Consider the following 26,350-nt stretch of genomic DNA (forward strand, 5'->3'; position numbering starts at 1 on the left):
TTTAATGAGAGCTAGAGTGCTCAATACAGGTGGAAGGGAGCAACAAAGGACAAATTATACTAGTGAGCAACTTGTGTGTGCAAGGGAGTAGAGGCCCGTCAGAAATGCCCACGGTTGCAGCGTGTTTTAATGAAAGCTAAACAGACCAATTGATTTGAAAGGCTGTAGTAAAAATACAAAATCATCAACGTGTACATATTAATATAATATAATAATAGGATTTTTTTTAAATGTGCGTTCTCATATTAATACAATGGACGTCAGCAGCTGAATTTGGCTTCTCACTCGTCTCTGCACAACTTCCTCTCCTCTTGCAACCCCAGGTCCTCTCTCCATCAATCTCTGCTCCAGTTCCAACTGTCTCAGTCAGCAGCATCACCAACCAGTGCATATTTATGTAAACACAGTACAATATCAGATCATATTACTTCATGGGTGTGTAAAATGGCTGGGCCATCCATTTGTCTCCTTACCATCTTTGGCTGTGTCAGCAATCCCTTCTCTGCCCAGCCCTGGAGCTGTGGGAGCTCTGCCTGACGCCACTGTGTCTCTGTCGACCCCTAGGGAGCGGAGCACAGAGAGGGGGGGGAGAGGAGAGACACACGTCAACATCATACACTCACTTTACAGGGTTACGTTTGGGCTGGGGTGATAGGGAAAATGGTGGCTCACTAGAAAAATACAGCGACACCTTTTACAGTCCACCAGTCAAACTACAACAAAGACCGGTTGCTCAGGGTTGGTTTGCTTAGTGTGACTGCTGAGATGAGTGAGTGCTTGGTCTCTGGGACAGAATTGGGGTGATGGTGTAGATTTGGAAAACTGCATGACTCAAATTGTTGAACTATTTCTTGATGCTGAAAATGGAATTGCTCAAATTTGAAATGGGGATAAAGACATTCCTTCACTTTTTAATCATTTGAGAACTGATTGAATAACATTGCGTGCGCATGTGTGTGTGTGTGTGTGAGTGTGTGTGTGTCGAAGCGAGCAGATTGGTGTGGTGACTGCGATGACCTTGGCAGAGTTTATAATGAGGGTTTCCCTCATGCTCTCTGTGGGTAAACAAGCCTGTGGTTGAAGAGACAGAAATGCCACAAATGAGCAGGAAGTCTGTTCACCAGCTCTCCAGAGCAGCGGGCGTAATGCCTGCAGCTATCTACGGATGCCACAAGCAGCCAATTTAGCAGGAGAGGAGGAAGAGAGGAGGGATGACCTCTCCCTTCATTTACTCCTGCAGCGAGTTGAAGAGAGGGAGTGAGGGATCAGATGGGAGGGGGAAGAAAAGGCAAGGGCTGAGTAATGGGGAAGACACTTCCAATACTTCAAAGAAAGAGAGAGGCAGAGGTGGGGGGGAGTAGAGAAAGAGGCTGTACATGTTCTGTTGTCAATGTGTCTTGTAGACTTGAGCAGAAATGCATAATGGAGGTCTAAATGAGAGTGAACTGTCAGCTTGAAGGGGAAACAGAAGATGCAGAACGGTTTCTACTTTAGTGAATCGGACTGGGACTAATTGGTTAAAGGCATTTGTTTTTTGTTTACATTTAAAATCTAATATATTATAACAAAGTCAAGCGTTTAGCTGTGATAGGTCCACCTCACGCAGGTGTGCCAAAGCCAGGGAGGTGTATTCATAACCGTTTGAAAGAGTAAAGAGTGCCAGGGATAGCTCCGCCACCCTTAGGCTAAGGTACAGTTTGCAGCCACCGCATACAGAATGATGGAACAACATTCATCTCATTAAGAGGACAACAGTATCACAGTATAGCACGCTGTTAAATGTAAAGTTGAAAAAGCTACCCTGAAAAAAGAAAATGTTAGTGAGGTGAAACATAAAAATAACTTTCCGCCGCCATTCGATGGAAGGGAATGGTGTGCCGCAGCAGGCAGACACTGCAGTGTGGACAAATGTGGTGATCGAAATGTAAGAAGCAGCAAGCAGATGTATGAGTCTCCATTTCAACAGTCGACATGTAGTGCAACAGATATAGGTAAAAAATAAAGGTAATATTACATTTCTCAGAAGTGCGTTTAAGTCTCTGCGCCACTCCGTGCTCAATATTCAATGCTCAACCATTGGATAAAACAAACAGTCTCGGGCTTATCTCACACTCACACACACACACACCCACACACACACACACACAATTTCATCTTTCTTCATTTTCTCGCTGTCCTCACGTTTATCACGTCTTCTGATAAAATCTCAAATAACGCTGGAATAAGGGTGCAATGCAATCACATTCACCGACCATTGAGATGAAAAAACGCTCATGGATACATTTTCAATTATTCAGGGAATACATTTCAGTCTGTGCTCAGATGCTGGGAAAACATATTATATAATCGATACACTCTATAACGCCATTAATATTTGATGCCACAAAAGTGCTTCCTGTCTCCTTGGGCTCTCGGCCAATGGCGTCTGGGTACTGCAGTCAAATAGGACGAGCCTTATCCGCCCTGAGCGCGAAAGGGGAGTATTTCCTCTAACAGTCGAAAATACCAAAGGCACAAGCAGCTTTCTTTTAGATTTACCGTATATGAATCCATTTGTACAAGTCTTTCTTTAACTCTGCTCACAAAGATGATCTCTGTCTCTCCTGCACAGACTTATGCCACTCAGGTCACAAGCTAAGAATGTAGACTACAAAGGAGTTTGTGTTTTCCTTTCCGGTCGTGCTCACCTTCATCACTCTGTAAAAGCAGCACTTTATATTGCGGGCCTGTCGCAGCCTTCCCTCCCCGTTCTCTTACAGAGCTTAGACAATCAATTCACCACGACTTGGCCGGGATAGATGGAGGCTGGAGAGACTGCGGAGTCGACAGTACGCTGCCGGATCTCTCCACTGATAGACACTCTGCCTGGCAGCTACAAAATGGAGCCAGCATGCAACCATCTGACTTGGTAGACTTCGCCTCACCATCTCGCTTCAGATATTATTAGTGATTTCCTTATGCCTCATGTATCTTATCTTTATTATTCCCCCCGCCACACACATTATTTGGCTTGTTAAAATGAGAAAATAGGATGACATAAAATGACCTGACAGAAAACATCACTGTATTCAAATGTGTTGTCCGATAATAAACATGAATACAACACCATATAGAAACGCGTTGTCCCTTTCTTGCTACCATTAAGCAGCCACACCTCATGCTGCTAAACTCAGACTGCCTCTCTTTCCCCAAAAGTGATACTGAATTGGAGTTCCTATCAGACTGACTGAGACACAAAGAGATTAATTCGACTTTACTCGCTCAGCTTCTCGTCCAGTCGAGCTCCCTGTAATGCTCTCTGCGCTATCGATTTTTGGTTTTACCTCGCCTCTCCCTTTCTTCCTGGCGGTCTCCCTCTCTGTCTCTCTCGCCATCTCTCCACCTCCAACAGCATCTTCTGAGCTCTGAAATGTCCTGCAGGTCAGACGGATGCTGGGTCGGATCAATCAGGGAAAGTAATCTGGGAACCCTCATGCACGCACGCAAGCACGCACACACACACACACACAGACACACAGACAAACACACACAACTCCTCTGTTGCACTCTGGCCTGCCTGCCTGCCTCCAGTCTCATCGATCTGCATCTACTTTACCAAATGGATTCTTCTCTTCTTCTATCCTCCTGTACCTCTTTTTCTCGTTGTGTGACTCGGAGTAATAAATGTTCCAGACAATGGCAGACGTATATGTAAGCAATTTTTCATTTAACTTTGGCTTGACTCCCCCCCTCCCCCCCCCCCCCTCTTCTTTCTCTTTTGTGATGTTTCAGTCTTCCAGTGAGATCGATGCAGCTTTCCCACACACTGCCTCACTGTTCCTGGCTAATCGGCACAAACTTACTTAAGTTCAGAAGTCAGGAGATGACAGGATACAGCCAATTCCAGACGGTTTTGTCAGACAGGATCTACATAATAACCTCAAGATTTATATTTCACAAACATAGGATGATTCTTTTGAAAACGATTCTTATTTTCCAAGTATTAAATATCTGACGTATTCCTCAATTAGTTTCACTTCTTTCTGAAGGCTTAAGAGTATGGCACAACAGGTTTTTGCCACAATTTGCATTGAAATGTTCATAACGGAAGTGATGCAACTTTTTCCACTCTTTTCACATTTTGTTCCCTTAATTATCTTTAATTAAAACACTTTTCTCAAAAACTGATTCATACTGCATTGTGGGCAGTAATAAGACATACCATCCTTCAAGGACAATGACCTGCAGTGTTCCATATATAGACAGTCACATTCTCTCTCACACAGACACACCCTCTCTCTCACACACACACAGACATACACACACACACACACACACACACACCATGGTCTCCTTTGCTCAGCCAAACTGTAGGCAAAACTAGAGCCATTTGTCCACTGGCTGAATCCCAACTCTGCACCAACACATGCAGAAAATTGGTGAGCATCTTGACTCTGGAGATGACACTTCAATTTGTGCAGCTCCACTGACTTCTACACTGGTCCAGCTGATCTCATAGACACCTGCCTGGCTGTTTGGCTGAAGCCCGAAGCACGGGGACCGGGCCTTGGAATTGAAGGCCTGGCCTTGCCTGTCAACCCAAGTCCCTGTGCCTGGGTCCCAGCCCTAACCTGGCCTCCCAGGTCCTCATTACAGTTCCCCTAGTTTCACTCAGGCGCCAGGAGCAGTCCCTCGTTTGATGCCCCATGACCGTTATTTCTCTATCCAATCCTCAGCTGCAAGTGAACACAGCAACATCATTCCAGCAGCAACCTTCCCTTGAACAGCATCAAATCAACAGCTTGCCAGCCTTTGTGCCAGATCTAGCTGCTGCAGCCAGCATCTCTGCTCCCAGCTCAGTCAAATCAGCAAGACGTCTCCGCTGTGCATCGCTGTCTGTCCTGCTGTAATCCCTGTGTGTGACGGATGGGAGTGATCACCGCCGAAGCCCTTAGCTGGGACATTTTGGTGGATTAAAGGGGCTAAATCATCGTCTCATCCTCTACATTGGATTTTATCCTAATTAAACATCATTAATGTGGTTAAAGGTTTAGTGGACATGATATCTATCTAACAAGTAGGGCCTTTTCAGGAAGTATTAATCTTATTTCTGTGGATGGAATGCATGCAAAAGACACGTCGTGAAATAGAAAAAAGGGGTAAAAACGAAGCGGGAGAGACGGGAGGAACCCTTTTCGTGTCGAGGTCATGATTACATCACGGTGTTAGCTGGAGGCAAAACGAAGGAAAGACTGGAGGCAAACCCGAATCCCCACAAGTAGCAGGCTATAGGCGCACATTGGAAACGTCATCTTGCCTTTTGAGAGGACTGTGACACTACCATCTCTGAAAACCCTTCGCCAATATTTTAAAACTCTCTTTTTGACTGACTTTTTGAGTTGCTTTGCATTTTAGGCAGCTATTGCGAATACTGGTAGGCCCGGGGGAGCGAGCCGGCTGATCCATCTGAGTCAGCCCCATGTGTCATGAGCGACGACACCACCTCCACAAGTAGCTGGCAGGTGACTGCGGCCACGCACCTGCGCAGGCAACCAGCCATTTTAGTAAAGCAGGCTTCCTATCTTTAGCAAAAAATACACAGAAATACACCAGCACGTGGATAAACAAGCAGAAAATGCACACAGATTCAGACTACACATCGTTACTGTGCCCACCTGCATGTGTCAGGTCAGAAATAAGCAATTCAGCACTGTCATGCAAACTGTAACCAACTAGAAAGTGCATTCCTCCCTTACTCCAGCCCACAGATGGTTGCTTTGGGTATAAAAACCGGCCGCGAAGAACACGATAACTGGCTCAAGCAATTTCCCCTAATGGCGCCTCAAAGAATACAAACTTGTAAACTCTTTTGACTGAACTCAATTCTTATAATTCACCGTAGGAGTTCTAATTAAAACTGGTTTGAGGCTGGAAGTGGTAATATTGTCTTTGTTGTACAGGTATTTAAAAAGCTATAAGCAGCCTGGAGGTATACGATAAGAACAAAACCTACAGCACAGCACTTACACCGGGAACACGAGAGAGAGAGGAACACTGGCCCGGCTGCTAAGCAGAGGCAGAGCTCTTCCTAATCTAATCACTGTTTTCCCCCATCAGCTGCATCTCAGACACGGCCTGCTTGTGTGTGTGTGTGTGTGTGTGTGTGTGTGTGTGCCTTGCAGCAAAGGCAAAGGGCTACATCACAAAGACACAAACTGGCCGTTGTACTCGAGAATTCATCCTAAAGCATTGGGTACTGTGTGAGGGGTGTGGCTGTGTGTATGTCAGTGTGTGTGTGTGTGTGTGTGTGTGTGTGTGTGTGTGTGTGTGCCTCTCTAATCTGGTTATTGATTCAGCTCTGAACCGGAGCTCCTATAATCAAATAGCTGCAAGGGTTAAAGGACAGCCGTCCGTCATCTGTCTTAATGAGTGAACAGTTTGATGGAGTCAATGAATAACTGGAATCTACATGTAGCTGTTGAGGAGGGTTACTACATCCCAGATAGACAGACAAGCTAAAATATTCATATCCATCCTCTGGCAAATCTCCTGGCAACCTTCTTCCTATGCCGAGTGACATTATGAAATATCAAATTATTTATTTTGTAGTTTCACTTCTTGGTCTTTGGTATAGTCATAAGCTTGGTGTCATTTGAATCATTCAGCTCCATCAATCAACCTGAAAGACAGATTTCTTCGTGCTTTTAAAAAAAAAAAAATGCTGTCACTGCAATAGCTAAACTATAACAGTCACTTTCCGAATGCTATAAAGTTGCTTTGCACTCGTCATTACACAATCAATTTAAGAAATTATAGTGAGCCCATCTCCTGTGAAAATCTAATCTCAGTATAACTTGAAGTGAGAGTGGTGCAATTTAGAGATGGCTTCGACTGCAGCAGGAAGAGAGACACAAAAGCCTAAACGTATACCGGCACAGCTGACAGACGAGGCCCGCCGGCACACCAGCTAAACCATTAAGTGTGGCGTGCATTCAAACGAGCAGATTAATCCCCCCTACTGCCGTACAGTGCGGCGTAATTGAAAATGCCCGCAGGAGACTGTCCCTGCACATAGACTGGAGCATGTAGGCAACATATAGAAGGCGGTGGCTGATTGCCATAGAAGAATTCTGCAACCGCGTTCCAGTCTGACAGCGTGTGCCGGAGAAGCCGTGCAACCGGGAGATAGCGCACATCTATATCTCATTTCCTCGCTCCCTTTCTCCTCTCTTTCTGACTTTTTCTCTCTCTGCCTCCCTGATATCTTGACAGGTGCTGTTCATGCCTGCTGCAGACTTTTATCAGTCTTGATAAGCATCGTATATCACATTCCCTCCATTTGCCTCTAGTTATACTGTGGAGGAAGGACAGCATTCCTGTCGATTTTGAAGGGAATATGCGTTGACTGCGAGGCTCAATATTCCTGTTTGGAAAAATAGCGCTATTATCATAATTATTATCTCAAACTGTGGCCTGATAAGTGCCAGTGGAGCTGGTTGGCTACCTCTGGTCCCACGTGTGCTACGTCAAAAAGAAGAACCGAACCTATGACTGACGAGCGAAAATAGTCAAGTTGTATCGACCTTGCCTGCATTTGCTCTTATTAACTCATGAGGAAAGGGCTTTTCCTTTGCAGAGGAAGGCTGTCAGCTGCAGTATTATGATCTTTACGTACAGTGGCCCTGATCTTTATGAGTCATTGACCACAATTGACTTGGAGATGAACCTTCTACCTCCCATCTCCTCGTGCTGTGGGATTTCCAAGGGTCTTGGTACACTGCATCGAGCCGAGATCAGCCTTTTTGTCCCCGGGTTGGTGTCACTGGCGTGACAAGGCCGGCTAGAGGCTGTGATGGGGGATGCTGTGTTTGTAGGCCATAATGTGTCTATTACCATCCACAATGGTGCCATTCTGTAGCATGTTCAGTTGCATGTTCAATCTATAATTCATCTGACTACAGAAATATATAAATGTTTAATATGTCAGAGGCGGTGGGGACTATCGGAAGCGTGACCTTGAAACGTCCTTTAAACATCACACAGCAACAGCGCCCAGTTAAGCTGCCAAAGCCCAACAACAGGCAACACACACACACACACACACACACACGCACACAGGCTGCCTGCTGATGCTTTCCGATGCTTTCTGTTCTCTTTTTTCCTGGGATGCAAAATGCAGATGAGACGAGTCAGCCGCTTGTGCACCATCGCAGGAGAAACTGCCACTCAAATCCAAACATCTGTATGAATACCAAAACAAACACGGTACAGTGGAGGATGAGAGAAATGGAGGGAGGAAGGAAGGAAGGGAGAGAGAGAGAGAGAGACAGAGGAATGAAAAAGAATGAGCGGTAAAGTAGCTCAGAAAGCCAGTGTTCCTCTCTCCGGCTGAATCTTTGACTGAACAAAGAGCTATACACACATGAATACCTCTTTCCTCCCACTGTATTTTCCATCGGGATATTTATTCTGAAAAGCAGCGATGCACAACAAGGGCTCGGTCCTGTGTTTGCTAGTGGGCTGAGGCGCTAACACTCCCCAGCTGATTATGTGTCTGTCTGTAGCAGTTTGAGCTGCTGCCAAAGGAATTAGGTCTAGTATTTGTGAACGCTGCTCCCCTCACAGCAGAATGCCTTGCCATGCCTCTCAGATTTCTAGCTTTTTTTTTTTTTTTTAAAGAGGGAAAATAGACACATTTTAAATAAATGAAGGAAATCGCTGTGGAAGCCTATTACATTTTCAACGGGACCGTTTTGTGAGTCTTCATGTGTGTTTAGGCTTCACACAAAAGGAATATTTAAAAACCAAAGCGTGCTAATTGGGACAGAGATTGTTACAGCAGCTTCTTATTCAAACAGGCTTTTGGCTCATTAACTGCTTCCATATAGCTTTTGTTTAAAGGAAAGTGGAAAAGACATTTAAAGACAATAAGATATTTGTGCGATATTCATACAGACACTGTACCACTAAAATACTGAGACTGCATAATGCACTCACACAAAATAAGACAGAGCAATGCCAGATACGTTCTTTCGTCGTGTCTTTTCACAATCAAATCTTTTTAATAGCAGCTATAATCAGTCGACCATTAAGAATGGAGTTTATCATTGTAGTGTCATCATGCAGTATATCCATATTTATAATTAAATCATTATTCTTTAACTTGAATATTACTAATTTAATTTGGCAGGTGTTTGATTATAGCATTAACTTATATATTTTTTGTGTTTTTACTTAATGAGTTGACTATCGTACTGTCTCAAGTATGAATTCCCAAGAAAAAACTGAGCAAAAAGCTTCTGTACAGTTTAGCAGGAGTTCCACATTTGCACTTGGAGAGACAAAAGTCTGAACTAAATGTCTTCAACGTGTATCTCCCCTCTGGAAGAACCCTAAAACTCACCACGACCTGGGGTCAAAGTGTAAGGGGACATACAATGCTCATTTTCAGGTGTGTACTTGTATTTTGGGTTTCTACCAGAACATGTTTACGTGCTTTAATAATAAAAATAAATAACTGAGCTTAACTGTTTTAATATACTTGGATTCAACCTCTATCTGAAACGTGCCTGTCTCTTTAAGCCCCCCCCCCCTCTCCTGTAAAAGCCCAGTCTACTCTGATTGGCTTGCGAAAAAACTATGGTAGGTACTGTACGTCTTCCCACATGCGTGTTAATTAACAAGACCATTCTGTAGTTAATTACTGTGAACATTACATTACATTTCATTTAGCTGACGCTTTTATCCAAAGTGACTTACAATCATGTTACATTTCATACACCGTCGACACAGCAATAGGGAGCAATTCAGGGTTAAGTGTCTTGCTCAAGGACACATCGACTAGGGCGGGGATTGAACCGCCAACCCCCTGATTGAAAGACGGACCTGCTAACCACTGACCCACAATCGCCCACGTGAACGTTTTTAATGTAAAAAAAACACGAAGTATCAGAATGTATATTTCTATATTTAAATATATATTTCATGAAAGTCAGTTTAAGACACAACCAGCCACAAACAGCAATAGTAAACAGCAGTATGTTTCACCTCCATCAAAATGGATGGAGTTCTTTCTGCTGCTCAGTAAAACAACAATCACATTAGCCATTAAACCTTTTTGAAAACTCGTTCCACAGGCAAATAAGCACACTGGGCCCCAGAGAACAGCGTGAAGGAAGTACAAACTAAATGCTCAGATTCTGTTATTCTGTGATGAAGATCTCAACAGAGCACACGTCTGGGTGGTCTGTCTCCGTTTGTTCATCCCGAGAGGCGTCAAATGGTGAAGGAATTAAAGTATTTTGAGCAGTTTGTTTAACAGGAGCTAAATGTTATAAGATTAACGTGAGTGAGAAACAAGGAGAAAAGAGCAACTTAGTGTCAGGTTTAGCTTAAATTCCTTCGTCATGCTACCACTAAATATTTACTTTTCTACTAGAATCGTTCAAAACCGTGAACGGCCTGTCCGTCTCCATACGTGATGACACACCCACCGATAGTAATATTCTAAAGAGGGAATGTTTGAGCATGGAAACACAGGAGGGGAGATTAAGAGCCAATTGTTCCTGTGTCTGAACCACTTCTCCTCCTCTCTCTCGGACTCTATTTGCCTGGTGTTTAATCCGGCTCTTGTTAATCATGTCACTCTGCATCTGGACACACGGCAGCCCCCCCACCTCCCCCCCCCCCTCCTTGATGCATACACACTCACACACTCACACTGATAACAAAGACGTATAAAACACATCACAGGCTATCCCGTAATTTAACTGATAAAGTAGCATTTCTTTATTGTCCTGTTGCTTTCAATTTTCAATTTCTGAGCCCATCATCCATCATTCCCTGCGTGAATCATCTTCATCGTCCCACAGACCTATAATCACCCCAGGAATGCACATCCAAGCACCTGTCCTTATCTTATGTTTCTCTGATCTCCAATTACATGTAAATCACTAAGCACACACTCGGTCGGTGCACTGTAGCTAATAAATTCTTCACACACCCCTCATTAGCATTGATGTGTAACCTTGGAGCTCATGGTGTTCTGCCTGAGGGTCTTAGAGCCACTGTATGTTTGTATGTATCTGTGTGTGTGTGTGTGTGTGTGTGTGTGTGTGTGTGTGTGTGTGTGTGTGTGTGTGTGTGTGTGTGTGTGCGTGTGTATGTGTGTGTGCGAGAGAGAGAAATGATGGCCCGTCCCCCACTGGTTCCCATCAGGAGGTTTTATGGTACAATCTCGTACAGAATCTAATGCCTCCATTACAGATGGACTTTCCCCCCCCCCCTCCCTTCCTTTGTGTCCATTCCCTCCATCCTCTCTACATAATAATACTAGCCCAATCTGTATATGTATATATACGGTATAAACAATAAACTCTCTTTCTCTGCGCTCACGCCCTGTCTCCTCACATGGTCAGTCGTGTGTGCCTTCTGGGGCCCTCCATCTCTTCACACACACACACTGCTAGTCGTGAGTGTCTGGGCAGCGACGGCATAGCGTCTAGCGTCACGGGCCGAGTCACCAAACAGGGGAGTCGCCTTCCTTTCAATTAGCATTTAGATTTTTGCATTTGATGAGAAGAAGCCATCACGCAGACAACCAAACATTTACTTGCCGAACAAACGAATAATGTCCACAGTGAGTCAGTCCGCTGTGTGGATGGTGAGATTTTGTAAAACAGATGGATGCATTGAGAATGCCAAATAATTGTATTGACTCTATAGTGGTGGCGCAGTATTGGCAATTAAACTACACTTTGTCTTATATGGGTGAAAACGACAAGAGGAAAAAAAAATATGGGCGCTATAGTTTTTTTTTTTTTTTGTTGGTCAACCTCTCTTGGATGTGATGGACGAACGGATGAATGGATTCAAAGTGAAAGTCTCACGAAGCAGATTACGTTCTTATGATTTCTCTCACGTCGACACCTCGCACAGTCAAACGTAAAATTGAGCAAACGCAGTCGTATTCGCACACCCTCGTGTGAGCGATGGGTTTAAAACTTAAGAGCATGCACAGCGTTACAATCTATTGCAATCCAGGCGTGCGTGTAACCCCAGCACACCTACTCCATCTTTCTCAGGCTCTGGCACAACTTATGAGCAACGCAAACTCTCGCACTGTGCACACAAGCGGCATGACGGATAACACGTCTGCACGTACAATTAACAAGGACTACTTTGCATACATGAATATAAAATCCACTAAAGTCCAGTTTCTCCAGCATCTCACAGTACATTCGGCATCAATAATGTGCATTCCATCTCTGCTGCAGTATTATACGCAGGTAAATAGCTCAGAGTGGTGCAAAGGCAGGAAAAGGGGGGGACACCTACAGCCCTGGCTTCAAGATAAAATGGGTGCTGCTCCCTGATTTAACCCTTCCCTCCCTCCCCTCCGCTCCCCATCCCTGCTTACCTCTACTCCTGCCTCCACACCTCTTCTATTAGCATGATCTCTGGCTCCGTTCCTCCATCTGTCTCCCTCCGCTTCTCATCCTGCCCACAAGCCTCGTCAGTCTAACCCCCCCCGTGCTGTGTGCCCCGTCCCTGTGTGAAGGAACTTAACATTCGGCACAACAGTTTCATAGTATCGCTGCATTTTGCCTGTGCTGAAAGAGTACCACATACTGACTGTGGGTGATAGTATTTCTACAACCTGCTCTAACCACTGTAGGCTGCCCGAAATGAAACAATGGTTAACAATGTACAGCGTGGTATCGTGGCAGGCTGCTTGTAGCCGTCTTCCTTACCATCTTAAACCCATTCCACTCCATTTGGGAGACGCCGGCTGTGGTCTCTCTCTCCCTCTCTCTCACTCTCTGTCCTCACACAACAGCCACTGCAAAGACACTATCTATCTTGCTCTCTTCCCGTCTTAGTCTCCTCTGAGGCTGTCTCCTTATTTCCCTCACTCTGCCTCGCTTCCAGTTTCGGCTCGAGTCTTAGTGGCGAGCAGGGAGCAGCGTGCTAGAGGCGCACGGAGCGAGCATCGCCTTCTTCCGCTGATGCTGAGAGGAGAATGGTGTGTGCCTGGATGAGAGTGTGCTGGGCTGCAGCAAGGCTCCCCTCCCCTCCCTCCTCCCCACAGCCACCCGCCCAGTCGCCTGCTCCGCTGGAAGGTCAGAGCCCCCCCCCCCCCTCTTTCTTTCACAGTCTGTGATTGGCTCCGTGGCTTGCCTGTCAGAGCCCCCCCCCCCCCCCCCCCCTCCTGCGTTGCCACCTTCGCTCTCCCGCTGGCTCGGAGCCCTCGCCGGCACACGCCAGCCTCAGCCTGGTTTGGCAGAGAAAAGGCTTTCTGAATCCCAGCGAAGCAATCAATCGCTGCTGAGGTCTGTGCTCGAGTGAGCCGGGCAGAGCAGCGCGGAGCAGAGCTCTGGGGGAGTGATTGCAGCCTCGGGCACTATGGTCGGCCTAATAGGATGCCTGCGCAGCACTGTGTATATAAATTAGCTATTACTGGGTGCATGTTAAAAGCCCCTGTACATTTACATGAGTGTGTGTGTGAGTGCAGCCTCACCTCACCCTCGTCCTCCTCGCCTCTTTCCTTTCCACACATTCTCCGCACACGTACACACACACACACACACACACACACACACACACACACAGATCCGACCGCAGCCTGTTTCTTACAAGGAATTATTGAAGGAATTGTAGATCAGAGAATTCAGCGAATACTACAAATGCCGCTACATCGTTAAAAAATTAAAAGCAACAGAATTTGACGAAACAAACGAAACATGGTCTCCCATGTGGATATAACTCCTAAGTTACATTGTTGGTGTTTATATAAAAGGTATGAGAACGGATGAACACGGACGCGTGTGCAGTCGGCACACACACACACGCACACACACACACACGCGCGCGCGCACACACACACCTGTCTGTACAGGTGTAGCCTAAAAAAAGCGATCTGCTCTATACTCTTTTTACACGTGTACGTAAATCGACACACGATCGATACATCGTATAGTCTGCGGCACCTGATGGAGCGCACAGGTAGGATGGAGGAGCTGCCGGCTCCTCTACAAGATCTACTCACCATGACCATTCTCGTGTCAGTCGTGTTGCTTGTTAAGGACGGTAACGGCGGTCTCGGCGGAGAAAGTGTAAAAGCCGGGGGAAGAATCGGACGGAGTAGCGGCAGCGTGCCGGAGGGGTGGGGGAGGATGAATGAACCGGGGGAGTGAGTCTCGCGGAGCCTCAAACTAAACAGAGCGAACCCGTTGGCGTGGAACACCTGCAGCCCTGTCCCGTGCGAGGAGGGGGGACGAGGGGGGGGGGGGGGGGACGCTCGCGAAAAGAAGTAACAAGACCCACAAAAAAAACACACAACCAAACGCGCCGGGATAAGAGAGTCCACTCCAAGGAAAAAAGATTGAGAGAAAACAACCCCTGTACCTTTCCCTAAAAAGCCATATGGAATGTCCAGTCACCTCGCGCGCGGTCTCCCATTGGCTGGGGGAGGTGCCGACGGGGCGGGTGCGCTTGCGGATGCGAGCGAAAGGAGGCATGGCTCTTGTGGTCCTCCGAGCATCGTGCCAAAGCAGTTCGGGCGACTTCGTGCTCGTGACTGCACATAACTATCCGTCACCTGCCCTGCTATATTCATAATGTTTGCATACGGTCGGTCCACGCGTTCACTCTAGTGCACGTTGTTCTGTGACCGCCTCCGTCTCTGTCGTCTCTCTGCCATTTTGCACAGAAAACAGGTTGCATTGTTTCTGCATCTGCATTGTTGCTGCAGAGTTTGAGTGTGTAATCCCTGTCGTTAGACATGGGTCTGTGCTTCTCGGCCAGGGTTCCCGAAGTCACACCACCCAAACAATATTATTCTTAAAGCAGTTGCACCTCCTTAAAATGTTGCTAACATGTGACACATATGTAGCAACGGCCAACACATTGGCTCTATATTATGGAGGCATTATACACAATTGAATCATATGATATCATCAAATTACTCCTGATTACCCTGACAAGTATTACAAGAGTTTGTATAATATATACATTCGTAAAATAATATGCCCAATCTGCCACAGGTTGATTTTGTCCTGCTGGGCCCCTATCACAGGCAGACAAGAAGAGGGAGCTCTTGCTTCCTTTAACACAGTTACCTGGCAGACATACGTTTATACACACACACACACTTACACACACACACACACACACACACACACACACACACACACACACACGCCCTTGGAGTGCTCATACTGGAACATGTTGGCCCACATCACACACACACACACACACACAAACACACACACACACGCGCCCTTCAAGTGCTCATACTGGAACATGTTGGCCCACACCGTGCTCCATGAGCACACATGAGCATATTCATGTGCGCGCACACACACACACACACACACACACACACACACACACACACACACACACACACACACACACACACACACACACACACACACACACACACACACACACACACACACACACACACACACACACACACACATAAATCTCATGCAGGTACCTTATGCTGTGAATAAACATGTGGCCTCTTTGTAATAAATTGCTCTTTCACTGGCAATTTCTTCCAGTTGCCAGACAAGAGATCAAAACATCATTACTTCCCCCACACACACTGTTTTTTTCTGTCCAACATCGCAATAAGAGGCAGACAGTGGGCCAATGCTTATTCACATGCTGGTTTGTTTCAATTAGAGCATTCAGCTGCAGGAGTTAATGTAAGTGGACAGCTATAAAGCCCAAAGAGATTTCTGTGGCCCAACCACCTCAAGACCTGTCCCTCACTTAGGATCACGCTTTATTTAGATGATCCATTGGCAACTGAGTGATTGTAATGTGTAACTTAAAGGTTTTACACAATATCATAACATTTATTAAATATATCCTTTCCTACTATTTACCGGTACATTTACTGCATCGGTAAATGTCATTGCATCTGTATTCTGACTTTTTCTTTTTTACCAAAGAACATAATATATATATAATAATGAAAAACGTTTAAATTTGAATCATGTTAAGATAAGATTAGATTAGATATTAATGTATTAGTCCCAAAGCAGGGACATTTGCAATGTTATTGAATGCTACTATATATATATATATATATATATATATATATATATATATATATATATATACACACATCTTCAAATTGCTTTTGGACTCAAATTGAATGCATGTATAGCCTACTTTTCAAGTAATTGATCTTAAAAGCTTTTAGAAAATGAAGAGTAGCAAGACTCGGCTAGTCCTATTAAATCCAGATTTTTAAATTTACCAGACTAAAGCTGACTTTCAGTAAGTGCCTCAATTTAGGAATAATTAAATTATTGCGTGTCACAATCAAATCTGAGTTTCTATTGGCCCAAAGCTAACGTGGGTGGGAGTAATGAACCCAATTAGCTTGTTTTATGGCCCCCATCTGTAGCTATTCACTTTTTAATGATACAGCACAAATGTATTATTTATAGCCAATTATTTCACGAATCCTCTGACTGAGTGCCACAGACCCCTGGGGGTCCCTGGACCCCACTTTGAGAACCCCTGCCTTAAAGACCCCGCTGTGCAAACACAATCCACTATAAAGCCACATTGTGGACAGGGCATGATAAACTATGCAGCATGTACCACATACTGTCTGTACTCCCTATGTGTATTCACACCAATAGGAATCACGACACAAATTAGCTCGCAAATGAGCACACTGAAAGAATAATGTTTGGAGAGGTAAACCCAGAAGAGGACTAACTGTTAGGAATGATAAGGCCAGTTCTGGCAGACACAAAGGGGGAGGTGAACGAAAGCTCCCCAGTCTCTCCACTTCACCCCTGACCTCTCCACCTGTCTCATTAGCTACAGCGAGCTAGCTAGTCTAGCAAAACCATGTGCCTCACATACTAATGACAATCCTTACTACGCCTTCAATTATCCTTGAGCAGTACTGAGGTACGAACAATCACACACACACACACACACACACACACACACACACACGCACGCACAACACCGGCTATTGTTTCTGATAGAATAGAATATGCTGGCACTTGCAGTCTGGATATTTGTACCGCTCATATACTGTATATGAGACAACAGAGGAAGAGAAATGTCGAATGAAACACAAAGAAAATGGATCAAAATAGGAGTGCACCTTTGTCGGATTTCCTTTGTTATGTGCCTCCGTATATTTTCCACCAAAGAGCAGAAAGACGCAACATTTGTAGCTGAAATAGTACAGGCAACAAACCCACAGTTTCCTGTCCATCTTTTATCTGACCTTTTAAATTAAATAAAGGCTTTGGATTGGACCGGGGGAAAAACAATCTTTCTCCACCTCACTGCCTCTAATATTCTCCTCCCAACCATGTTTTTATTATTATTTCTTTAAAAATAAAAATCCCCTCCTGTAAAGAAGGGAAAGTCAGACAATGACCGACTCACAAATCACATCTCAGTCTTTGTATGCAGTCAACGTTTGACTGTTGACGGTTAGAGGCAGTAAGATGTGGGGTGAAAATAGAGGGTGATCATTTTCTTATTTCATAAAGGACAGTGTTTTGAAGTTGTTTTCTCTCTTTGTAATATGATCCAAATAACGTTTTCTCTAAATGAGAATGTGTTTTGAACGCGAAAATAGTTTCTTGCAGTTGACTTGCTCGGCTTGTCGTTTCACTGCACAGGACTATGATTTTATAAAGCAATGAAAGGGACTCCCTCTACTCAGTAAATTAGCTATAAACACATTCTGGTGTTGTGTTGTGGAGTGTGTGCGTTTCTCTGTGTGTATGATACACAGACTAAGATGGAACCGTGTCGCTGCCATGTCCTAGTTAAGGGTACACACCGTGCAATGTCATATTGTTTTTGGACAGATGGATGGAGTGGTTGAGATATCAAGGGCATTCATGCTGAGATGCTTTACAGTCTGGATGTTAGAGATACTGCAGTGTAGCTTATTATCTTGGAGATTTGTCCATTCCGTACTTAGATTTTTAGTCTGTGAATAAAACGTAATAAAGCAACTGAATGAATGTAAAATTGTCAAAGAAGAAATTAAGGGTAACGACTAAAGAAAACAACAACGTTTTCTTAATGACTTTGCACAAAAAAAAGTGCAAAGTGTTGATTGGATGCATTATTTGGCCTTTTAGATGATGACTGATGCTAAACCCTTTTTGGAGGAGTCAAATTATATGTCTTTCCTCTTGTAAAGTTTTGAAAGTTAAAAAGCTTTTGTGGCTTTAACCCAGCAGGGTCGGGCGTACTTGTCAGCAATGAGAAGCCCCATCTCACTGATTGGCCCTGGCTCACATCCATTAACACACACACACACACACACACACACACACACACACACACACACTCGGGCACAACTAAATCCATACACACACAAACACGTGCACGCACGTGCATACGTGCGAGAAATCCTGACATTTTGGTTCATGGAGTGCGTGTCGCAGTCTGACAGCGTGAATGCCGAGTAACCGGAGCTTTAAAGGCCGGACCCCACAAGTGTGCTTCAGCCGGTGCTTCCTGGCTGCTAAATCCCTCTCACTCTCCCTTACTCATTCTGGTTCTCTTGAACAAACTCACAATGCTGGATCTCTGCCACGCCCTGAAACATGTCTGTTTTGGTTGAATCTTCAGGATTGAAATGGTTAATGTATATTTGTGGGTACTGTACACACACACACACACACACACACACACAACACAAACACGTAGTATTCTGATAACAAGCGCAACCAAACAATACAGCAGGTTTGAATATGCAGCGTGCAGACCGTGATAATTGTGGGTGCTTTCGGTTTGATTCCAACAGTCAGACGCAGCGTTTCAACACCTGCCTTGTGTTTCACTCCGAATAATAAGAGTTCTATTTAAAGTGGGAGGAGTGAAGATGCCGGCAGAGGTGTTACCTCAAAGTGCTGGAAGAAAATACCTTGATAATCAACAAGAGAAGGAAAGCTTGTGTTTTGCAGCAAACCTGATCTTTCGGGTTGAGAGGAAACTAACGTGCGACGGAAAACCCGATCTGAACCTGAATTATCCCTGTTGAAACAGTGAAAACATGTTTTAATAGAGCTACGGAGGGGAATGCAATGCTTATCAGGCCCGGTTGATTTCCATATCACAGCAGTCCAAGCAGGAAAACAGCCTAATACATCTAATAGCCCAGAGCCCACTCCTCAGTATGCTGCTGCTTACTTAGGCTCTTTTTGATTCGCCCTTGAAGGATAGATTTAGTTGCTCTATTGAAGTTCTGGCAGTAGCATCTTGCTGTGCTACTCAGACTGATGATCGCCTCTTTCCTGGCAGGTGTCCACCCTCTGCCGGTAACAATCAACAAATGAGACTCACTGCCTTCAACTTGCCGTCGTCTCCCTGCCCAGCGACAAAACTCGGCATCACTGAATACCAGACGCCAGACAGCTATTAACACGATGCGGCCGTATCCGGATGACAATGGGCACTTTGGATTCAGCTGACTTTTGTTATTTGCTTTCAGTGTTGAGACCAAGGGCTTCGGTTCCAGGAATCAATGGTGCACACGGCGCGGATACTGATTTTCAGGTAATTTCATGGTCAGAGGCGCACAGTGCACCTGCATCGCTGTTGCACGTTCAATCAAATCAACTCTTTTCTTTCTACTCGAAAAAGCAGGGCACTCTGTGCCATGTCACGCCGACACTTTAGTAATAGAGGGGAGCAGTTGGGAGTACTTCTGACACAAAGGATCCTCCGAAGAGGAAAGTGATGTTCTAAAGCGGGAGGAGCGAAATCACCACGTTTCCTTATGTGAACTACAGAGAGCCGATTACGTTAAATTATCCTGGGAGGACAGTCAAGTTCACGGCCAGTGACTGAAATGCTAAATGAGTGCAGATGAGAAGAAAAGTCTGCGTGCACTGAAAGAGAATCCCAATCCACCCAACAAAGAGCCCTCAAAGGCCTTTAAAGAGCACACACCATTGATAACAATGATAACACGATCCAACTTGCTGTTACAAACAAAGACATCAAGCATTTTCCATCATATTTTAATTTCAAATCATATCCCGACATGACTTATGGAGTTTGTAGTGACATCTCTGTCTGCAGGTTTTTTTTTTAATAGTTATGGCTAATTATGTGTGAATTGAGGGCACTTATGGGGAAGTGGATCCCCTATATTAACTACGCGTATACTGGTATAATGTAACTAATCTAGTTGAAGCTTTCCTCCTACATCCTCTTCCCTCTGTGTCAGTGGGCATGATACACAGTCAGCTTAACCCCTGCCTGTGTCACTCTCCCTGGTAGAAACTCCTCAGATCAGAAATGAATTCTTCATACTGATCCCGGAACAAGGCTGTGCTGCATTTGTCACAGCCACTTTCTTCCACTTTAACTCAAAGCTGTTTGGTATGGCGGGAGCTTTGCAGACTGCAGAGATGTGACAGGGGGCTGTTTGAAAGCTGAATTCTCTGTCTCTATGTGTGGAATAGGGAGTGAACGCTTGTTCAATCGCTGTCTAAAGTCTGCTCTTTTGTAGATTTAATTCAGAATAATGCCCCTATAACCCCCCCCCCCACACACACACACACACACACACACACACTAAATCCACACATTAAAATAAAAAACGTTCTTCTTTTTTTATGGAAGAGATCATGGTGGGTCTTTGAGGTTTCATCGCAACATAAATGAGAGAAGGTTTGTGGAGGTGCCCAGGGAGGCTTGGCGGTTGAGCCTGACATGTGTTCTGGCACCGCGAGTGTATTCTCAACAGGACTCTGGTGGATTAGTGTCCATTTGGACAACAGAGTGGTCCGCGGCTTGGGGTGACATTCAACTTTAGCAGGCCGGCAGCTCACGCGCTGATCATGAAGTTTAGTCTTGCTGTTTATTGTCAGTGATGTGTTGTGAATGTAAAGCCATGTAAATGTTATATCTGAGTCTTACAAATGGATATAATGACTCAGATGGCGAAACCTGCTTTGTTTCCGGCAGGTTACGCTGTCTTCCAGTGTAATCCGGATGACTCTGTGTGTGTGTGCGTTGACGCCGTGGCCATGCTGCCGTGTGGTGGGTCAGTGGATCAGGGGGGTATATTGCCGGGCTTTAGGGCTACGGGGACGGCAGCCCGCTTTGCGTTTGATCCCGGTCGGGGTACATCCATGCTCACAGGGCAACGGCTGTGGTCCATCTGGTGGAGGCTTTAATCACAACTCCCTCCCACTTACACACACACACACACACACACACACACACACACACACACACGCACACACACGCACACACACGCACACACACAAACACGACACAAGCACAAAGCTCCGCACTTGAGATTCTTTAGACGGCTGCTCACTTTCAGACCTTTTATTTGTTTAATCTCCATTAGGTATCTCGCTGCACAAACGAGTCCTGCTTGCTCTTTTCTCCCAGAATCTCTGACTCAGACCGTCAGGTGGAGAAATGAGAATCACTGACCCTCCCCCCCTGCCATCTGTCGTGACGTTTAAAACCTCATCAACATTCTCACACTATCTGATCTCCATAAATGGCTGCACTACTGTAATGCTTTTGATAAGGAATAACCTTTTAGAGACGAGATGTATCCAGAGTCCTTCACAGGGATGGCCTTCGGTACTGTGGACCAAAACATGGCCATGCCGCACAGATCCAGCTCTCCAAATGTCACTTCATGCTTAACCGCCTTTTCTCATGCTCGAAGAAAGGCAAGTGGGCAACGTAAAAACAAGAGAAGCTCCACCGGGCTTCAGTTTAAATGCCTACATGCTCGGAGACATGTGTCACTTATTTTGTGTTGTCGACACATTTTGCTGTTTGAAGAAAAAGAAACTCAGTAGCAACAACTCTAGAAATGAGTTCCCATTATATCAATAAAAACATTGTTTTCAGAAGGTGAATGCTATTTATAATGTTACAGGGAATTAAGCCATGAAAATCCATGTGATAATATAAAGACAGAAGTAAATGAGTATTTATTTACAGAATACGTACTTCTGTAAATTAGCTCACATAACAGTCACTAAAGCAGAGCTCAAGGCAGACTATGTTGAACCGTTTAAACCGGACTGCTGCTGTTGGATTACATTTATTATTAAAGGGAGTAAAGGCTCAGCAGATAATAATGATGCTGCGTTTTGTAGAGGAACCCCATTCAGCCTCCCTTTGGACAAAATTAATCAAAGTATTATCATGAATTTCCAATATCTTATCTTGATTTAGCTTGCTCTTCAAGAACAGTTAATCACCTGAAAATCAATTCTGAAAAACTACTATATTTTCTGAGCATTTAGCACATGGACCCCTCCCGATGGAGCCAGTGGCGAGCGCCTGCGACTGGAGCGGTCACTCCTCCTCGGCACTAATGCAAGTAAGTAAGCCATACATCATTTATTCATGGTGACAGCGGATACTTTGCCTCATCCCCGGCAATTAGCGAATCGATGAAAACGCATTGGCTTTGAAACTATCAATTTTGAGAGGACAAAAAAAGGAAAGAAAAAGGTTTGTTCATCAACATGCCAGGATCCCCGAAGCAGACTATCACTCAAGTATCGGCAGCGTTTGTCAGCTCAGCATCAACAGGCGCTGAGCTGAAAACAATAATGCACATTTCCTCACATCAGTGCTCTTAAAATGAGTCCTCACCTACAACATATGTGTCTGTTCCATATGAAATTAAATTGGGGTCTTTAAAAGGGCATCTATTTTTTTTTTAAAAGCAGATTTAATGTTCTTTTTTTTTTTTTACATTATGAATATGTGGCCATTGTGAAAGAGATTATCACAGATGCAGACAGGTCAGTGAAGGCCTTGCACTGGCTAATACCTCTTTTGTGAATGTTTATTAGGCATATCTGCAGTACGTTCTGATATCACTGTCTGTTTCATAATTAATTCAGTAAATTTGCATGATCCAATATGCACCTCAGGCTGCGTCGTGTCGACCTAAAATTACATTCGATTTAAGACCTCTGTATTTTACTTCACTGTCAAACAGTAGGTGAGGCATTTTTTCTTCTTCAGTTTTTCCATAATAATTGGTTTGTGTTTGCAAATAACAAAAATGCGAAGAACTCACCAGATTTGAAAACACAATATTGCTTTCTCTCCAGCCTTGTCTGTTTCATTATTCTCTCTCTATTTATCCTTTTAAGCTGAATGAAATAACTGCAACTGGTTGTGAAAACATTGTCCACGAGAGGAAACTAATTTGTCTCTGAAATTAAATGCTTTTCCTCTAACGGGTAAAAGAGCAACACTGGGATTATTTTATTTTTTTCCGAATTAAAGAGGATAAATGAACACCGAGAAGTGAGATTATTTTGTTTTATTGAACTGTTTACATGTAGCCGCTGACTTGAGGTAAATCCCCAGTACTATGGATATATAATCCACAGCTATACTGTGACAATTATGTGTGAGTGCTATCTATTTGTCGATTGTAATTTATTACATATCTCATTGGAGACTGTGACTTAAAGACAACTGCATTTTGTTTTTTACTGAACAGATAATAATTGAAAACATTAGCCCGTTTTTTGCTGTGTTTTTTTTCATCAGAAAACGTGCACATCTTGTATTAAAAGTGAGGGAATAAAAGCAGGTCAAAATCTTCTGCTTCGGCGTTGCACTCCATAACACAGACTCTACTCAGAAACCCTGGGCCCTGCCACGGCCATTACGTTGGTGAAATTACAGGTTATTACTTCCAGGTCAAAGTGCCCCAACAGAAAGGTGACCTTTGGTCGGGCGTGGGCGCTCTGTTGTTATACTATTGTTTATGGATCACTTCCACATCGCAAGTCTGTTTAATGTCTCCTTCAGACTCGACGGAAAATTGCTAATAATCAAAAACATGATAATGTGTGAATAAATACAAACTGAATGTGTGAATTGTGTGGATATTAAGGGTAGGGTTTGCGAAACTCAGAGAGACGGAGACAGTGAGGAGAAAGAGAGAAAGAGTTCACTTTACAGTGTGTGTGTGTGTGTGTGTCTGTCTGTGTGTGTCTGTGTGTGTCTGTGTGTGTGTGTCTGTCTGTGTGTGTCTGTGTGTGTGTGTGTGTGTGCATGAGCCTGCAGACACCTGCTCCATTCTGCAGTGATGGCTCCCAGCGGGACACAGGCTCAGCTGCTGATCTCTAGGCCCTCCCTGCAGTACTGGTGGCAAGCACACACACACACACACACACACACACACACACACACACACACACACACACACACACACACACACACACACACACACACACAGAGACGCACACACACACTCACACACACACCCTTGCAGTGTCTCTCAGCCTTTCTGTGTTCTCCGTAACTGACGCACCAAATGTGCACACATGATATGATATGTACACGCACACACACACACACACACACACACACACACACACACACACACACACACACACACACACACACACACACACACACACACACACACACAGCGCTCCACAGTCTTTGTTCATATGATGTTCTATGACATCGTGCGGTCTCATATAAGCTATGGGGAAGATGAGACTGAATAGCATGTCTTCATTTCTATCACCCTAAGCTAAAAAGCTTGAACACAGCAGCACATCAAACTTCCATATTCCGTGCTGCTGCTGGGTATGCAGTCAGAAAAGCAGAAGGATAAAATTATATAAACGATATATTTGGCCTTTTCTTGCACTCTTCAATCCCTAAGATTTAGAAGTTTTCCGCAGGTCCCTTAATGATTCACGTTAAAACATAATCCAACAACATTTTATTTAGTCAGTCCTCCATTAATCAACCACCGTCGTACTTGTGGCACTATTGTAATTGTCGATGCTGTATTTTGCACATATCTCCATCTCTCTGTTCCTCTGAATACGAGGCCCCCTCCCCTCCCCTCCCCGCTCCCCCCTCCCCTCTGTGGCGTCGCTCAGTCTGCTGCACCTGTTTGTGCCTCACTGACGGCAGGATTGTGGAGCATAAATGAACTAATTTCCTGCATATCGAGAACAAGGAAAGGGGAAGTGCAGTGAGCGGCAGATGGAAGGAGCTAATCATTGTTATGAAATAGAGATGACCTCTAACTATCTCCTGGCTGCTAATGTGCCGTAGCTGCACACGTTTGCCAGCTCTTGTTTCCATGCACCCCCCTCGCTCCCCTTCCTCCTCCCATTGCCTGTTTGTTGTTGTGGTGATGATGATGATGATGACGACGACGACAATGAAGCTCTTCATGCAGGATTGCAATGCAACCCTCTTCTTTTTTTTTTTTTTTGGATGTCGAAAAAAAGGAAAAGATTGGAGTTGTCAAACAAAATCTGGTGTCACATGGAGAACGGCAGCTGCCTGCAGTTGGTAATCAGTGGCGCTTTCTACAAATTAACAGCATTCAGTTCTGAAGCACGGTTTTTAGCTGTGGGCTTTTGAAAATTAGATCTCAGTGACTGAAATATGGACTAATTTGCAATTCAGCTTTTGCTCACATGTTCTTTTAGTTCCACCCGCTTTGTGGAAGGTGACATGGTCATGGTCATCCTAATGTGGTAAACAATACTGCGGATGCTCATTTTGAACGGAAGACCAGCCGTCTAAATTTCATTCATTGCGTGTCAATCCTCTCCTCCGTGATCCCGAGTTCTGGTGGGCTCAGAATTGAATTCTTTTTTAAAAAATTTTTTTAAGCGTACTGTCCTACAGCTTGAAAGACGCACAACTGAGCACAGGCACACGCGCCAGACGCTCTCAACCAACTGAACACACAGGGTTTGACAGGCGAACGAATGGTACACTTTGAGTGTTGGAGGACGAAACCATTGAGCTATTTCTTAATTTATCAAGGCACTCATTTAAAGCAGTGGTGCATTGAATGGAAATACACCGTAGTGTCTTAACTTTGAACGATAACATCGCAAAAACCACAGTGACGTATTTACTCCATTTTTATATACGAAGCAATGTTGGGCTGCCGGGATAGAATCGTACTTCCGTTTGACCGGGGTAAGAAATGCGATGTTGCTTTTGAGGCTTCACACACCAAAGCCACCAGAATCTTCCAGCACATTTATCTAATGTATGCAAATGATCTTGCTGTGCTTAATGAAGGCGTCATTAATCACTATAACGATGGTCTTTTTCAACCAGGGTAATCACGCACGCACACGCACACGCACACGCACACACACACAGAACATGCCTCATCACCTGCAACACATTGATGACAAAAGCACAAAATCCCACCGTAAACCATTTGATCTCATCGTCACCCGTGAACTATTTCGGCTTAGTTCCTTTAAACTGGAAATCCAATATTATTTACAACTGGAAATGGCCGCTTAAGCAATCACCGCCCAACACAATGGTGATAAGATGCATGAAAATA

The 26,350-nt window shown here is 44.6% G+C and overlaps 1 protein-coding gene across 1 annotated transcript in view; it reads right to left on the bottom strand.

Annotated features, from left to right (window-relative positions):
• Positions 1–26,350, bottom strand: part of elavl4 (ELAV like neuron-specific RNA binding protein 4) — a 66,053-nt gene that overhangs the window by 37,450 nt on the left and 2,253 nt on the right. The window contains 1 exon segment of the mRNA XM_034530921.1: positions 474–560. Coding sequence (XP_034386812.1) covers positions 474–560 — 87 coding nt within the window.

Source organism: Cyclopterus lumpus, chromosome 4 (genome assembly GCF_009769545.1).
Source record: "Cyclopterus lumpus isolate fCycLum1 chromosome 4, fCycLum1.pri, whole genome shotgun sequence".
In the NCBI taxonomy this organism is placed as follows: Eukaryota; Metazoa; Chordata; class Actinopteri; order Perciformes; family Cyclopteridae; genus Cyclopterus; species Cyclopterus lumpus.